Source organism: Culex quinquefasciatus, chromosome 2 (genome assembly GCF_015732765.1).
Source record: "Culex quinquefasciatus strain JHB chromosome 2, VPISU_Cqui_1.0_pri_paternal, whole genome shotgun sequence".
NCBI lineage: Eukaryota > Metazoa > Arthropoda > Insecta > Diptera > Culicidae > Culex > Culex quinquefasciatus.
This window is the reverse complement of record NC_051862.1, coordinates 106,292,114-106,309,276: the sequence shown is the minus strand read 5'-3', so window position 1 is coordinate 106,309,276 and position 17,163 is coordinate 106,292,114. Positions and strand designations below refer to the sequence as shown.

General features: G+C 46.6%; 2 protein-coding genes across 7 annotated transcripts in view; one reads left to right on the top strand and one right to left on the bottom strand.

The window, feature by feature from the left end:
* The window catches only part of LOC119766572 (26S proteasome regulatory subunit 6A-B-like), a 323,195-nt gene that overhangs the window by 41,995 nt on the left and 264,037 nt on the right, over positions 1-17,163 (bottom strand). The gene's annotated exons all lie outside the window — the stretch shown is intronic.
* LOC119766575 lies at positions 4,466-5,077 on the top strand. The gene is made up of 2 exons (XM_038251387.1): positions 4,466-4,682; positions 4,747-5,077. The coding sequence occupies exons 1-2, from the start codon at positions 4,555-4,557 to the stop codon at positions 4,922-4,924; spliced, it is 306 nt and encodes a 101-aa protein (XP_038107315.1). The 5' UTR covers positions 4,466-4,554; the 3' UTR covers positions 4,925-5,077.

Sequence of the window (17,163 nt, the reverse complement as noted above, 5' to 3'; positions counted from 1 at the left end):
AGGCCGGGGTCGGTGACAAGAGCCGGCTGAATCGAGACGAGAGTGAGGTTCGGAGGCCATGCAGGCGTTTTGGTTTTGTTACGGAACACGATACAAGTTGTTAGGAAGCTTAAGACGCCGGTGGTGGTTTCTAAGAAGGTGGCCGGTAGGATCTGGTACAACATCGGCAGCATTGGCACCAGCCGGGATTTCCCCGATGCCGGAGTGGCCAGCAGGGACGATGGTGATCAATTTCCGGACACAATCGGAGTGGCGTGGCGTCGGTGTTGCATGACGGATTTGGTCGAACAATGACTTGAGCTGGACGACGGAATGACAACGCCTCAACAACAAAAGTATATTCGCAACCATTTACTGTTTGCTGGTGAGTTGATTTAGGAAATGATTGTCCGTCGAACGCAGACGCAGAACATTGTGCAAGTTCGATTCTATCTGATCTGTCAGTCCGAAAATCTTCAGGGGTTGCATTGTTCAAAGGTCGATGACAGGTACAAAGTTCTGCGTCTGCGTTCGACGGATAATCATGTTCCAATCCTAACAATTTGACTTAAGAGTAAAATTCCAATTTTCATTACTCCTTTTCCAGTCTGTACACACGAAAAACTTTGAAACAAAGTGCCCTGCGAAGTAGTCCATCATCAAGCGCGCCGCGCTGGACGCGATTCTCGATCAACGGCGATTCCGCGAAGGTTCTCTGAACGCCGCGTATCGCCCAGACAGAACCAGCCGTTTCCCCGGGCAATAGCAGGATCCGAAATCCCCCACGATGTGTTGAAAAAAAAAAAAACGGAATCGACGTAACACCTTATAATGTGGCCCTCTTAAACCTTGCGGTTTCGTCAACGGATCCACAGGCGTGTATCGTTCTTTTTGCGACAAGACTCCGCCTCCCGGGTCTCCTAAGTGTGAAGGTATGGGCACGGGGAGAGGGCACCGAATACCTATATTTACACTTAGAATTTTTTGCGTCCGCCCCGGGATTCGAACCGGCGACCTCTGGATTGTGAGTCCAGTGCGCGGTCCGATTGATCCACACAGGCAGACCACGATGTGTTACCTTCCGGAAAACTCCTGAAGCTGCAGTTTGACCAGCGCGTGTTTTCAGCCACAAGATTAACGGAGCTCGTCGAATCTCCGCAAATGGTCCACACTGCAAAAAAAAAATCTTGCCCCAAAGGGCGGCAATTTCTCGTTCAAAACGAAAGATGTTGGTAAGTTACTTGTGAGATTTGCTAGTTTTAGTGTAAAATTGTTTTTTTTCCTTATCAAATAGGGTGATGGAACTGTCACACGGGATGGCCACGTTACTGCCAGTGCTCTAGGAATGACGTTACTCGCTTGAGGTTCCGCAGTAACACGCCTAGATTGGCAAATCGGAACCGGCCCACGATCTTAGAACTTTTTCCCCGGCCTCTATCCGGAATTGACACCCACGACTGCCATGGCACTGCAAATGTCCTTGATCCACCGCTGCACGGAGCAGTGTCGTAACGTTAACCGAGGACAAAATGGAAGCTGACCTGCTGGTCGGTTACGGCGAAGTTGCGCTCAGATGATTTCAGCCGCCACCCGGCACATGAACCGCCGTAACCGATGAAGGTTCCGTGGCTGCGGTCAGCACTAAGACTAAATCCCGGCTTAAGCGGTATACGCACTTCGGAAGGAACCGGTCAAGAAAAAATTCAAATGGGCAGCAGCAGCAGCGCAAGCAAGTCAGAGAGGGTGAAGAAAAGCCCCAAGAAATCGCTCCCTCTCCTTTGTTCTGCTGTTCGTAAAGCTGTTTCTTGACCCCTTTCCTTCCGATCAGCGTACTAGCCTTTAACGTGAGTGTGGGTAGCCGGACATGACGAATACAACATTCATATGCATCGACCGCAGGCGTGCCGGAAGCCGATCTGTCCGAATGGGAAACGCGCAATCGTTCCATAACGAACACGCCGGTTACGAGAAGTTCGCCGACGACGACTGGCTCGATTAGGGGAAAAAATCTGAAAAAAGGCACTTCTACTGAACCGACAACGCGGGGCAGGGTCCCCCAAAGCATCCCAGCTGGGTGGTTCCGAGTCCGACGATTGTACGCAGTGGCCGGGTGTTGTACGCTACAAGGCTACCACCTTAGCATAATACCTTTGCTTTCCAAGACACAAACTTCGGCTACTGTATCATTTTGTCTGAGATCAAAACTTTGGCCTCGTAGCTGAATCACCTGATAGGTGGCCAATTAGCAGCAGAATCAGTGCTGAAGGTAAAACAATCATTATTTTATTCTTCTAACCTTAAATAATTTCCCCTCTTCCAGGTAGTCGGTTGTGAATTCGCAACAGGCAATATGTTCCGTTGTAGCTAATCCGGTTACGAGGACCGACGAGAAGCTGCAGCACACCGAGGTGATTGCCAATGGACAACGAGTTCGATTACAACCAGACGCTACAGTTTTCGGACAAGGAGTCGGAACCGAACCCGCCGAAGGAGGTGCCGGTGAAGCAGGATAGCAAGCAGCAGCTGCAACGCGAACGCCAAGCGTGTGAATCGCCTGTCCGTCAACCGCCGCCGCCCTCGCAATAACATGGCAATGTCGGCTTTGGAGGACTGGACGCCGAGGCGAAGTCACGTCTCAAGTTGCGTCGTGAAGAGGGCCAGCGAAGGGAGAGGGAACGTGACCAGGAAGCTTCAGGAGCTGTAGCTAGAGCTGAAAAGTAAGAAGGAAGAAATCAGGGTCTTTACCGGTCAATGACGATTTTCTGGATCAGCAGCAGGGTGACGGCAAGAGCGGTACGATCCGCGGTTCATCTACACCCAGTGACATGGTCGCATTGACTCCAGTCCTTTTCAATATTCTGCTTCCAACTAGGTACTGGCTGGTCTGATCCGCGGGGAAATCGGTCGGATGATGACGACGAAGAGAATTAACATTGAGTGGTTCCGGTGAAATTGCCGAAAGCCGCGGTCTCTTGGCTTGCCGGATACGCAGGCCGTGAACCGGCGCATGAGCGGGAGGCAGCGCCCAATACGAGCCAGCAGGACAACCCCCGAAACGCAACTCGCGTTCCGTCTCGTCCCGGCGAAGCGTAGGAACCAGTCAACAGTGGTGAGTCAACACTTGGTAAATAAAAACATTAACAAATGTAATTAATTTACATAGCGCCGCAATTGGCAAATTGCGCAACGAGCTTGTCGCATTCTTCGGCAAGCACGCCCCGAGCATGCCTTTCTACTGAAGGCATTCGCTGGTCAGACACTGGCCTTCCGTTGGGCAACAGATGGAACCTCTGCAACAGATCGTACTGGATGTGACTGTTGAAAACAAGGTTGAAAAGGTCCCAGTCGGGTCGGTGAAGCAATAAGTCGCCGGAAGCTTGTAAGTTATCTCGAAACGATGCTGGGCGGAACAGCCTGGATTGACGTTCATGACCCTGCAAGTGCGCTGGGATCAAACTAATAGCACACCATGGCCCACCTGCGCAGCAACAGTGCCGGTCTCCAAGGAGGACGATCGCTTCCCGGTGCCCGGAGTCATCCTGCAAGATAATCGGCAACGGTGGCCGTACAACGCCGCAGTCTAATCGAAGCAGATTATCATCGGATCTTTGGTTAGTGATGCGGAAAAGGAGGATCGTCGACTGTCAAAGGCAGCCGCTCCGTTGACCGAGGCAAACCACATGCAGCAGTTCCAGCAGCAACCAGATTCGCGTTGAATTTTGGAATCGTCAGATCCTAGAGCGGATCAAGGAAACTCCGGCAAGGCCTTGGGAAAATTTGGTAGTAGCTGCGGAGGAAGCGAGCTAGTCACGCAATCTCGTTGGACGAGATGACGAAAAAAAGTACACTTCCGGATCGGATGCTGGCAAGAACGACAGCGGTAGTGTGTCTGCGGACCGTTCAGGTGCAGTCTATTGAGCTAACGAACAACGAATCCAACTGGCGGTTCGGTTTTAGAAGCGCAAGATCTACAATCACCTCCGAGCTCCCGGAGGTTTCCCAGTACAGTACTAGTACCGAAAGCTGCCGTTTGAACAGGTCGTGTTTTCAACGACCCCAACAGTTTATGTACCGTAGCATACCAAAAAGTCCGACATCCAGCCACAAGGTTAACGAAGAATCTCCGGAACCGTGTTCCTAAAAGTTTTTTTTTCCTCAAGATTCCCCCAAGACGTTCCTGGAACATTGCTCCAGCTGCTCCGGAAGCTATCCGGAAATGCCACTCGAACGGCCATACCGACGACGAGAGCAACGCTGCACGGAATTAGCTCGGTCATGGCCCTGAAAGTGTCTTCGGAACAACGCTGTCCTCGAAACGGCGGGTGGCCTGTTGGTTCTCAAATTTCGGAAATTTATTTGGAACATTTGCATGATTTGGTTCACTAATTGTTTTTTTCTTTTCTAAATAGGTTCATGCAATCCGGAATGGCACGCGGTGCGGAACGGAAATGGACCTCGATGCCCCAAGTAAATTAACAGACTTGCCGGGCGGTCACCAACCTGCACGTGCCCTCGGAACGATGCTGGACGAAATAGGCTCGACCTTTATGGCCCTGCATGTTCCCTTAAACGTCGATGCGTGGATCAGGCTCGGTAGACGGTCACCGCCTTGCAAGTGACCTGGAACGAACCTGCACAAATACGCCAGGTCAAGTTCAAGTGAATCCGGTCCACGATCCTGGCCTTTTCTCGTTCAAAATAGGGTGATTTATTTGTAATATTTGCTTCCTTCGGATCACTAATTGTTTATTTTTCCTCATTAAATAGGGTCATACAATCCGGAACTGCCAGGGACCAGGGACGGCTATGGCTCAAGAATAGATTCGTCGGACAATCACCAACTGCAAGTTCCCTCGGAACGTCGCTGGATGGATCAGGCTCGGCGACGGTCGCCGTCCTGTGGGGAACTAGGTGGAACCGCTGCAGTCTACCGTACTGGATGTGACCGGTGAAAACGAACCCGGTCAATAAGTCGCCGGAAGATTGAAAGTGAACGGAAAAGCTCTACCAAACTGGACCAGCTCCCGCTCTTCCTTGCTCCGGACTATCAAAAGCAGCAAAACAAGTGAAAAAAGATTGATTGTACGCAGAATTTAGTATAAACGATATAATTTGATTAATAAAGTGCAAACACGCAAAATAATCGGATCAAAAAATAGAAATTCTTTCAATCAAAACAAACCCCTGATGACAGATGACGGAAAAAGAAGAAGAAGAACCATAAAAAAGAGCTTGATGCGCGTCCGATTTTTCACCTTTACGTCGCCCTTACATCGCCCCCGCACGTAGGCCTCTTGCGATGTTCGAACAACCTTGACAGGTTGACGTTTCGGGTGCAAAATACCTTGATTCGGGTCTGATGCGTGTCTCAAAATCAGACCCGCATCAGCCCCGGTAGGTCTGATCGTCGCTCTGACGATCAGACCCGATCGGCCCCGTATTTCTTACTGGGTAGTGGTGCAGCAGCGATTTTTGTCTTTCTTTTGTTTGACGTTTTTTAGGTGTGCATGATGCAGGACGTTGGTAGGAAGTAATTTCAATTATTTTCAATTATCAGTTCAGTGGCAACAGTATCATTTAAAATTGTGTTTAATTTTTTTAACAGCTTCCTGGATCATTTATAAATGAACTGCTTATATGTATTTATCTATTCTTCATTTGATTTATTTGAATGTTTATATCATACCTATTCCTTGTCCTTTTTTCTACCATTCCTCCATACCATATATAATCAAATTTCATGAACTAACGACCAAGCTAACGACAGTTACTGAAATAGCAACCTGAAGAATTTTTCTTTAAAATATAATTATCTTTCTTCCAGCTTCCGGGAATCTTCTTCAGTTTTAATGCCTACATTTATCTATTCACTAGATGATTTATTTAAATGTTTATATCCTTCCTTATACTATTCCTTTTCTTTCAGCAATGGAACCATCTGGAGCATTTGTCTTTTTAATTATAGTTGTTTGTTTTGCAGCTTCCCGGAATCATCTTTAAAATTACTACTTATTTGTATTTATCTTTTCACTGTAAGATTTTTATATTCATATCTACCATTCCCCCATACAATATATGATCAAATTGAATGACAAGAATGAACATGGGGTGTAATCTACTAGGATACTTTCTTCGGATTAGCTGCGCTTGTGTTTGATTAGATTAGAGTATTTTTTTTTTTTGAATTAAATATACTTTATTGAATCTTTCTTATAATAATTACATTTGGTTTACATAATAAGTGGTCAGCTGTGGCTCTTCAGCTTTAGTTTGCTTTTCGTGATTTAAACACTGTTCATTTTCTTAACTTTAAAAGTATATGATTTATCATTTTTGTAACACTAGGTACAATGAGGAAAAAAATGTTAAGAAAACATAACCTAACCTAAAACTAACTTAAACTTACCATAAACTAAACCAATCCTTGAATCAAGGGGTATTCAGATATAGCACATTTTTCCCTGAATTTCAAACATTTTTCTTGAATCTTCTGATCCAACATTTTTACTTCTGCTAATTCATGAACCTCACTTGATCTTGTCCAGCCAGGAACATTCAAAACCATTTTGAGTACCTTGTTTTGGACACGCTGGAGCTTCAATTTATGAGTTCTAGCGCAACACTCCCAAACAGGTACTGCATACTCAATAACGGGGTAAATTATTTGTTTGTAAACTGCTAACTTATTTTTCAAAGATAGCTTTGATTTTCTGTTAATTAAAGGATACAAACACCTGATGAGAATGCTGCACTTGTTCAATATTTTGTCTACATGCTGCCGAAACAAAAGTTTCGAGTCAAGTATGAGACCTAAATAGACAACTTCTTTTGACCAGGGTATCGAAACATCATTCATTTTAATCAAAACATCATCCTTTGGGACAAATCGGGCCGATTTGGAAAGTGGAAAAATGATGGTTTGAGTTTTGGCTGCATTTATGCGAATTTTCCAGTCGCCAAAGTATTCGGAAAGAACGTCAAGACCCTTCTGAAGACGGCCAACTAAATATCTGGTTATTTTACCCTTATAAATAACGGCAGTGTCATCAGCAAAAAGTGACAACACACCATTACCAGGAAGAGTAGGCAAATCAGATGTAAAAATATTGTACAGAAGTGGGCCAAGAATACTTCCTTGGGAACCCCAGCATCAATGTTGAATAATCCAGAAGCAATCCCATTCAGAAAAACCTTGAACGATCTCTCCGAAAGATAGTGCTGGATAATTTTGATAAGATACATTGGAAAACCGTATAAATACAGTTTATGTATCAAACCATCATGCCAAACATTGTCAAAAGCCTTCTCAACATCCAACAAAGCCATAGCAGTTGATTTAGACTCAAGCTTGTTCTGCTTGATGATTTTAGTTACTCTCGTAAGCTGATGAGCAGTATTATGACCCTTTCGGAAGCCAAACTGCTCGTTCAAAATTATATTATTATCGTTGGTAAAATCCAAAAGCCTTGAATAGATGACCTTCTCAAAGAGTTTGGACAGACTACTCAAAAGACTAATGGGACGATAACTTGTTGGCGATGTTGGATCTTTTGAGGCTTCAAAATTGGTATGACTTTGCCCAGTTTCCAATTGGTAGGGAAGTAACCAAGTTGCAAACATTTATTGAAAATATTGGCTAGATGTTGAAAGAACTGATCACTCTGTTTTTCAACACTAGATTAAAATGTTATCAAAGCCTGGAGCTTTCATATTTTTCATTTGTTTAACTGCAACTTTGACTTCCTCACCAGAAACATGGGAATCTGCAGGAAATTCAAAGGTAGAGTTATTAATTGTTGAAATACTATTGGCAACTGATGTTTCTTTACGGCTGGTCATGGAAGCGCCAAGATTATGTGAACTAACAAAATGAAGCCCAAGTGCATTTGCCTTTTCCTCGGATGTAATCAAAGGAGAATCCTCAACAATAAGAGGAGGAATAGGCTTTGGTTTGTTTTTAAGAACTTTTGAAAGTTTCCAAAATGGTTTTGAATAATTCCCAAGCTGGCTTACATGTTTTGAAAATTCTTGATTTCTGATATTGTCAAGTCGGTCTTGTATGATTTTGTTCAAATTGTTCACTGAAATCTTTTGTCATAGTCCCCAGTCCGTTGATATTGTCTCCTATAAACATTCCTAAGTCTAATCAAGTGTTTAGTATCTACGTCAATATCAGTTACCTTAAAATTAACAGGAACCTCCCGAACGTTGGCAGCCTCTGCTTGGTTGATAGCCTGCTGGATCACCTCCAGCGAACGATCAATATCAGCAGAAGTTTCCGGCTGTTGATCATAGTCGATGTTGCTGTCGACCACTTGCTGAAACTGCTGCCAGTCAACGTTGTGGTAATCTTTCCGGGTTGGTTGCCGCTGCGGAGTAACGGAAGCTCCAACCTCCACAACCACCGGATAGTGATCAGAACTCAACTCTTCAAACACCTCAGGATGAGCCACGTTCTCAGCCATATTGGTAATGAAGAAGTCGATGATTGAGTGATTCCCAGACCGAGCCACCCTCGTTGGACGATCTGGACTCACAACGTTGTAGTATCCGTTTTGCAGATCGTTGTGCAGAATCACTCCGTTCCGATTCCTCCTGCTGTTGCCCCAAACTTCATGCTTCGCGTTGAGGTCACCAGCGATGATGTACTTTGCGCTCCGCCGTGTCAGCTTCTGGATATCGCTCTTCAGTTTTGCTGCTGAACCATCTCTGGAATTCACCTGACGTGGGCAGTATGCAGCAATGAAGAGTACTGGGCCAACCGAAGTGGGAATTTCCACTCCAACGGCCTCGATGATGTCCAGCTTAAAGTGTGGCAGCCGGCGTGGCTTGAGATCACGATGAACAGCGACAAGCACACCTCCTCCTCCAGAGGTGGTCCTATCGAGCTGCGTCGCGATCTTGTAGTTTTGCAGATAAACTTTTTCACCGGGCTTCAGATGAGTTTCCGTGATGGCAGCTACGTCGATCTCCTTCTCGCGAAGAAAATCCACCAGCTCTAAATTCTTCCTCCTAATGGAGCAAGCGTTCCAATTCAGCAGCTTGAGGGACCTACGATCCATACTGGATGACGAACGAGGTCAGCACTTCAATCTGCTGGGTCTTGGTTTTGCATCCACGCAGTGCAGCGGACATCTGTTTGAAAATATTGAGGAGTTCGGTTGAGGTGTAAAGATCATTACCATTTTCCTCAACTGCTGGTTCTTGGGTTGGTCTTGGCTCCTGGCTGAAGCCCGGTGGTGGCGGTCTCGGCTCCTGGCTGGAACCCGGCCGTGGATGATTCATCTCAGCTCTCTTCCTGGGATCCAACGGCAACGGTGCCAAGTTCGGGACCTGGCGTCGCGGTTGAAGAGGTGGAAAATTTTGCTCCACCAGGGCTGGAGGAGTTCTACGACGCTGAGGCTGATTCTTCGTCGATGCTTGCTGCCGAATTTTCACGAACTCAGCTCTCTTGGGGCACTTTCGGTCGGTTGACGAGTGCTCACCGTTGCAGTTGAGGCACTTCACCAGCGAATCTTGGATGCACTGGGATGTGATGTGCGCATCGGTACCACATTTGGCGCAACGACGCTTTAGGTGGCAGTTCTTACCTCCGTGCCCGAAGCCCAGGCAGTTGAAGCATTGTGTGACGTCACGATGCACTGGTCGGTATCGCTCCCACGACACGATAATGTTGAAAACCGCTCGAATTGCCTTCAGCTCAGGAAGCGTCGTCGATCCCTTAGCCAAATGCAGCAGGTAGAGCTGGTCACGGTACTTGATGTCTTTGTTGCGTCGGCTCATTTTGTGCACGGCCAACACATCCAGTTTCAAAACTTTTAGCTCGGCAGCTAATTCCTCCACTGGCATGTCGTACAGACCTCTGACGACGATTTTGTACGGCTTATCCATGACGACATCATGGGTAAAGTACTCCGCCTCGTTTTCGGTCAAGTAATCCTTGACCAGTTGATAGTGCTGCCTGGATTGCACCAGCACCTTAAATCCGTCCTGACACAGACGAATGTTGCCTTGGACTTTCCCAGACTTGATGAGTTCAACCAGCCCCGCTCGAAAGTCGATCGTTGCTGCTGATTGCCGCACATAAAAAGGAGGCAGTTTCTCCTTTCGCTGTTTCACTTCATTCTCCTTTGCTTCCGCTACCTGGTCCTCGTCAGGCAGTCCAGCAAACTTGTTGTTCTTCAATAGCTGCTCCTCGTGCGACGAAGAGTTCTCCTCCTCCTCATCCATCGGTACAGTACCGTCGCTCTTTTTCGTCTTTTTGCTGTTCGATGTCACTTCCAAAAGCACCTTCCTTTTGGAAATTCCCGGTTTTTGGCCATCAGTTGAGGCCTCAACCTTCCTTTTGGAAATTCCCACTTTTTGCCTGCTTGAGCCGCAGGTAGGGCAATATTGCCGGCGTTTTGCGCCGGGACGCGACGAGTCATGTTGATTCAGACAACCTTCATGAATTAACAATGAGATTAGATTGAATAACATTGCCTGTTTATATGTAAGTACCAATAATACATGAACATTTTAAATAATTTAGTTTTTAAGAATTAGTTTAAGAATTATTTTTATTTCCAGGAAATGAAAAATCTTCGCAATAAGTTTGCTTATCAATATATTATTATGTTTCTTTATTTTTTTCATCATTTCACCTCAGTGAACTAACAACGCACGTAATATGTATTGAGAACAACATTATGTTGAAAATTATGTTTTTTTCATATATTTGTTTTATTTCTAAATTTCAGCACACAAGAATCTACAAAGATCTGCAATTCTATATAAAGCACTTTGTGTTTTTTTCAGTTTTAGATGAACTTGAAAAAACACTATCAGAATCCTGAAGGAACCTGAACGGGTATTCTGCTTGGGCGGATGAAATATGTATGAAAGGCGCATCAAGGGCGAGCCAAGGCGGTTGGGGCTTTTTGGGCGGATGAATTTTATATGGGGGGCGTATCAAGGGCGACCCGCTGGCGAACCAACCTACAGGGGCGGCTGAACCGTATATGAGAGGCGCATCAAGGGCAAGTCAAGGCGGTTGAACTTTATATAGGGGGCTGATTGGGGGCGACCCGCTGGCGGACCATCTTACAGGGACGGCCGAACTGTATATGAAAGGCGCATCAAGGGCGAGCCAAGGCGGTTGGGGCTTTTTAGGCGGATGAACTTTATATAGGGGGCGGATCGGGGGCGACCCGCTGGCGGACCATCTTACAGGGGCGGCCGAACCGTATATGAAAGGCGGGTCGAGGGCGAGCCACGGCGGTTGGGGCTTTTAGGCGGATGAACTTTTATATGGGAGGCGTATCGAGGGCGACCCGCTGGCGGACCATCTTACAGGGGCGGCCGAACCGTATATGAAAGGCGGGTCGAGGGCGAGCCACGGCGGTTGGGGCTTTTTAGACGAATGAACTTTTATATGGGAGGCGTATCGAGGGCGACCCGCTGGCGGACCATCCTATAGGGGCGGTTGAACCATACAAAACGGCGTATGTGGGGCGGATGAACGGCGGGTGAAACATTTCAAGGCAAACCTGGGCGACCCCGGGGCGAGTCGCTGGCGGACCAACGTCACGATAAAAAAAACTGATCGTGCGCCAAATTGTTGCAAATTTTATCCGCCAGCGGGTCGCCCGTGGTCCGCCAAATCAAACGCTGGCGGATCGCCAGAGCGGTTTGGCGGTCCGCCAGCGAACCGCCGGCGGGCTGCCCAGTCAATGTGGGAAAGTAAGCTCCAGGCTAGGCTCCAGGTTCTTACGAACCGCTTTCCGGGTTCCAATATTGGATATGAGCATTCATGAGACAGACTTATCCACTGAGCTTCTATGGGATGGTGAAGTAAAACATCGGTCCCGGTTTCTCCTGTCTCGTCAGAGGCGCTGGAGCAGAAATCCCACGTTAGAGGAAGGCCATGCCCCGGGGGGCGTAGTGCCAATAGTTTCGTTTCGTTTCGAGACAGGATCCGACATACACCATTACCCTGACTGAAAAGTCCGTCGGACGTCCGTCGTTTGTCGTCCGTGCAACCGTACGACGTCGCACGACAATGTCGTGCGACATTCGCACGAATGTCATACGTTTTTGCACCAAAATGTCGTATTTGTCGTGCGATCGATCATCGAAATTGTTCGACATTGTCGTACGACATTCGACCGACGTCGCACGGTTTTGTTATTTAGGTTGTCGTGCGAGGGGGATGACACTTCGCGATTTGAACGAAATCGTGCCAAATCGCACCACATTCCTTCATCCTTGCTCATCTTACCTTCATCGCGGTCTTTTTTGCTCATCGCGCCCAAATCGCGCCAGATCGCGCTCATCGTGTACATCGTGCTCAGATCATGCTCGAATGAAATTTTTCATTCATGCAGTCAGGGTTGCCAAAAAATATTCGTTCCAGCAGTTTTCCATGAAACTGGCCGCACTGTTGAAATGTTTGTTTTTATGATTTCGAGCAGTCCAAAAAGGTAAATAAACACAATATTTTTTCGGGACGGATTGCCGCCGCTGCCTGTGCTGAATCTTTATTCCCGCGTTCCGTGAACCAGAACCGGAAAATGTTTTCTGCCGGAAGTTTTTCGTTGAGTTTGAGCTGAAGCCTGCCAATTTCGGTATTTGTTTATTATTTACATAAAAAGCTAATAAGCTAATTTGATTAAAACAATGATTATTTTCGTAGATTCAATTTTTTCGTTTTCGGGGGACTGCAACTGCACGCCTAACTGCTACTGCTAACGAGCCGATAGAACTCTGGACCGGTGTTTTTGCTGGGCCATACGCACGAGCCAAAAGCCGGAAACAGGTTTCGGAAGCGAGAGACAGATTCACCGGAACGAAGAGGACGATTGTGGTTAGGAAAACTTTTGAGGACAAGCAACAACAGTAGTCAGTTCAGCAGGAGTGAGCAGGTTGGCTACACACGCCTCTTCGCCGGAGTCCCACCGAGCAATGCCACGCGCTGGTCATCGTGTCACAACCCTCGACGGCAATGGCGACGAGTGCCATCGGTAGAGAATCATTGCAGATGCGCACTTTCGGCCCGGTGATTCGACGGGGGCCTTTCCGTCGAAGGTGTTGCCAACCACTCGGCCACCACTGCCGCTAGACTCGGCCGGATTGACCAGCACTTCGGACGTGACGGAACGGGCCGCGGCTAGCCCAATTCAGGGGGCCTTTAGAGCGAATCAATGAAAGCCTGCAGGGCAGCCTTGCCAATCGATAAGATGTTCTTGGTCGACCCAGGAATGATGTTTCCGAGAGTAGGCGATCGCGTGTAAAGACTTCTCTTGCATGCTTTCAAAAGCTAATTTACTAAAACAATTTTTATATTCGTAGATTTGATAATTTTTTTCTTCGGAGACGGAACACGAACTGGAGGTCAACTGCACGTTCACTTGATGCTTCCAATCCGGTTGATTACTGGACCAAGCTGACGTTTCTGATCAACCATACGCACGAGTCAAGAGCCGGCCACATCAAGTACATGCTTCTTATTTGGGCATGTCCCTGGAAAAGGTGCGCACTTTTTGGGCGGGTGCACTTTTCGAAAACCCTCCGTAAATGCAGAAACCGGTTTCAGATGGTTGTCATCCAAAGAAGGCAGGATTTCTCACTCGGACCCAGTGGACCAAGTACAGGGCCGGGCAGCGGTCGAAGATACATTGCGACATCGCGCACGTTCTGGGCGTTGACGTTGTCGTTGCGCCTCTCCAACTCGTGCAGCGGAATCCGGCGGACACAGGCGCACACGATCTGGCGGTTAATGTCCTCGCAGAACGGCGTCGAGTCGTCCAGCGGCAGCACCATGTTCGTTATTCGCAGGTTCGGTCAACTTCGCTATCGATAACCAATGCATTTCTGCAGGCTTGTTTTGCAGGTCAAACACTATGTCATCGTACTATAGCGGATCGTACATGAAGAAGATGCCCCGGTGTCCTTGTCCTGTCCTGTCCTGTCCTTGCTGAACAACTGGGAGCTGTGGCACAGGTTTTCCTCGGCGAGCTTTGATGCGTTGTTGGCGCCACCATCCTATGAGCGATCCCACGAGCTGATTAGCGTGTTGGGAATCATCAGCGTAACATTGTCCTGGTCGATCCAGCCGCAATCTTGACGGCACTAGCGACGTGCGCCAGCTGTAGCGAATCATCCCAGACGTGCACTTCCGATCCAGTGAATTGGCGGAGGTCCGTCCGTCGAAGGTATTGCCAACCATTTCGGGACTAAACTCGGCCAGTTAATATAAGGAATATGTGTGTGTGATATTGTGACAGTGTTACTTACAAAAATTTATAAATTTAATATTCACGAAATTCTTTATTCGAATTGCATTTTCACAAAATTAAAAGCGAAATATTTCACGTTTTAGTAGTTGTTTAGATTTTTAGATCGAGCTGCTGCTTGACCGATCAGATTTGTTTAAACGGATGCACCAGTGCTATCTGCCGCTCGAACTGCACTTTTGGACGGCCTTGAAATCTGGGAGGCTTACCGGACGTCACCAGCTGGTTTCGGTGGTCGGCCCAGCGCGTCTTGCAGAACGAGTTTATGCCGATTACGTTCACGTACGCGTCAATGTCCTGGCAGCTGAGAATGGCCGCCATTTCCTGATGACTGAAAAAACTGTTATCAGATTAAGCAAGATTTGTACAGTACACTGCACACTGCAGTGTTGACTTGCTTACCTGTAGGGCAATCGGGATGTCCGTGCAGCCGTTGAGCGCGTGGATTAGCTCATCGATACACTCGACCCACTCGTAATTGTAAATGGCTACCCGCGAACCGTCCACGGCCACCACCAAACCGTCCTTCGGGTTGAACGTCCCGAGCGACTGTGCCAACGTGGGGTAGATTCCGCCGACGCACATGGTTTTGTTCTCCGAGTCTTCAATGTTGAACATCTGCAGATGCTCGTCCGAGCCGTTTTCCATGTCGTGTGATCCAGGCTTGTGCTGAATGATATTGGACAGGTGCTGGTGTACTTGTACACGCGGGCAGTACACAGAAAAAAAAGTGTAAATTTACACGGCATTTAAACTATGTTTCTAACGTAAACTTGCGGGATGTAAATCTGAAATTCAATTTAATTGATTGTATCACATTTAAAGAGCCAAGATGTAAAGTGAAATCACACGTAACGCGTGTATTTGATGTAAATGAACTTTTGGTCCACTCAAAATGACAAATTTGAAAACATGAAAGGCATGTAATTTGTCGAGCGATGTAAATTTTTCTCAACGTAAAATCTAAAAGTTGTAAATTTAAATTCCCACTCCTGCTCAGACTGGCAGCTGGCAAAACAAACCAGTCAACTGTTTGACGCGCAATGCAGTGGATGTTTTTTTTTCAATCTCTATCAATTAATGTAAAATAATTAGGCCTATTGGTAAACAAACAGTGCATCCTGTTTAAAATTGTGAATGTTTGCAGCTGCATGCATTGTTTGTTGGCAATGATCGGATCCAGAATCCTTATTGAAAATAAACATTGCATTCGGAGATGCTGCAACAGGTTCAGATGCGCTCAGGTAAAATGCACTTTTGTTTTCAAAACAAGTTAAGGTGAAGCCGTTGATCATTTTGGAAGAAATTTGATCATCACTATAAAATATTCTGTATTAAATTCAATTTAACGAATTTCAGCACCAAAAGGAATCAGCATGTGCCGGTTGTTGCCATCTTGAAGCCACTGAAGGATTTTTTGATGTAAATCAATTGTGCTTCAAAATTTATTTAATTTTGTGGCACAGTCATTGACGTCCTAGTTAGCAATCATAGATTAATGACGATTTCCATAACTTTACAAGGAATGGGATAATCGTTACCAAAAGGAATCAGCATATGTAGGGCACTATTCTAAACAACTTGTTGAAGGAATTTTGTCAAAATATTGAAAGCGACGCAAAATTTATATCTTTGAACGAAAAATCATGACAATGATGGAAGTCTTCACGTTAACTTTCTGGAGAAACATTTGATAGGGGCGGTACGACATTGCTCTTACGGCCTTTCATTACACGCGTTTAATTGGGACGAAAGGCCGTAAGGGAAATCTCGTACCGCCCCTTTCAAATGTTGCTCCAGCTTTTATGAATTACCTATATTGTAGAAATTCCGCGGTACCAAACTACCAATCTAGACAGGGATGATGAATCGCCCACGACGACGAAGAATCGGTATTCGGCAGTGGCTTTAAGAAATCCTTTTGATTCGCAGCATCCATAGGTTGGTTCGTTTCTCCAGCGGTTCCTTGGCACCTCCACCAACTGATGTTGCTGCTCCGGCCAGCTTTCGACAATTGGTCGTCAGCGCGACAATGTCTACACCATCAATCCGATCAATGGCCTTTTCCGCCTGGAAGAAGATCACCGTCAGAACGGCATCGATCTGTTGCTTGAGCGCCACCTCGGACAGTTCCTCCACCGGAACGTCCACGAACTGAACCGCGGAAAACTGCCTGGCCAGTTCCGTCATCACCGCGAGAATCTGCTTGCACTGTTCCGGGCTGGCGAGCTGATGAGTTTGTTGTACTGGTCGACACTTGTCACGATCGTGTTGGTCATGCTGCTGCTTGTGGAACCTAGCTGGCGGAGCGGAGCGGAGAAAAGGGAGGAGCTGCCCGGCCGGATAATCTCTGGGATTGTTTCGGGAGGAAAAACAAGCTGTGCGCCAGCGGCGAGAGTTTTCCAGACGAAATCGCATCGCAAAGAAGTGGCACACACGAGGGTAAGCACTCAGATTAGGAAATTTCGGTTCTTGTCCATAACATTTGATGGGAAGAATCGTCTAAAACAAATATTCACCGGAGAAGCGACAAAGAAAAACAACTTTTCGGAACAGTTCGCGAACTTTTTTTTTGCGATAGTGGGTGACAGCCACAAGTCAGGGCCACAATTTTCACCACTTGGAATATTCAGCTATGGTTACCACCACTGGGTTTGGGACATTCATAACGTACGTTAACAATTTTTTTAGTAATAGTAATTTTATTTGGCAACGATATCCTGTTATTTAGACTTTTTATCAGGGCACAACACGAATTTATGAGGAAATTTGTCATGTCTTGCTTTCTTTTTCAAAAGGTCTTTTTCAAAAGGGTAGAGTTTTTTTTTAATAAGTCCTATAAACATATCCAGAGTTTGTTTTGAAAAGGTCCTATAAGCTATTGTCTTTCTTATGTTTATAGGACCTAATC

Excerpts from the sequence above, each read along its gene's own strand:
- LOC119766575 (XM_038251387.1), top strand. The coding sequence starts at position 4,555 with ATGCGTGGATCAGGCTCGGTAGACGGTCACCGCCTTGCAAGTGACCTG. Across the intron at positions 4,683-4,746 it reads CTTTTCTCGTTCAAAATAGG|GGTCATACAATCCGGAACTG; the intron begins GTGATTTATTTG and ends CTCATTAAATAG.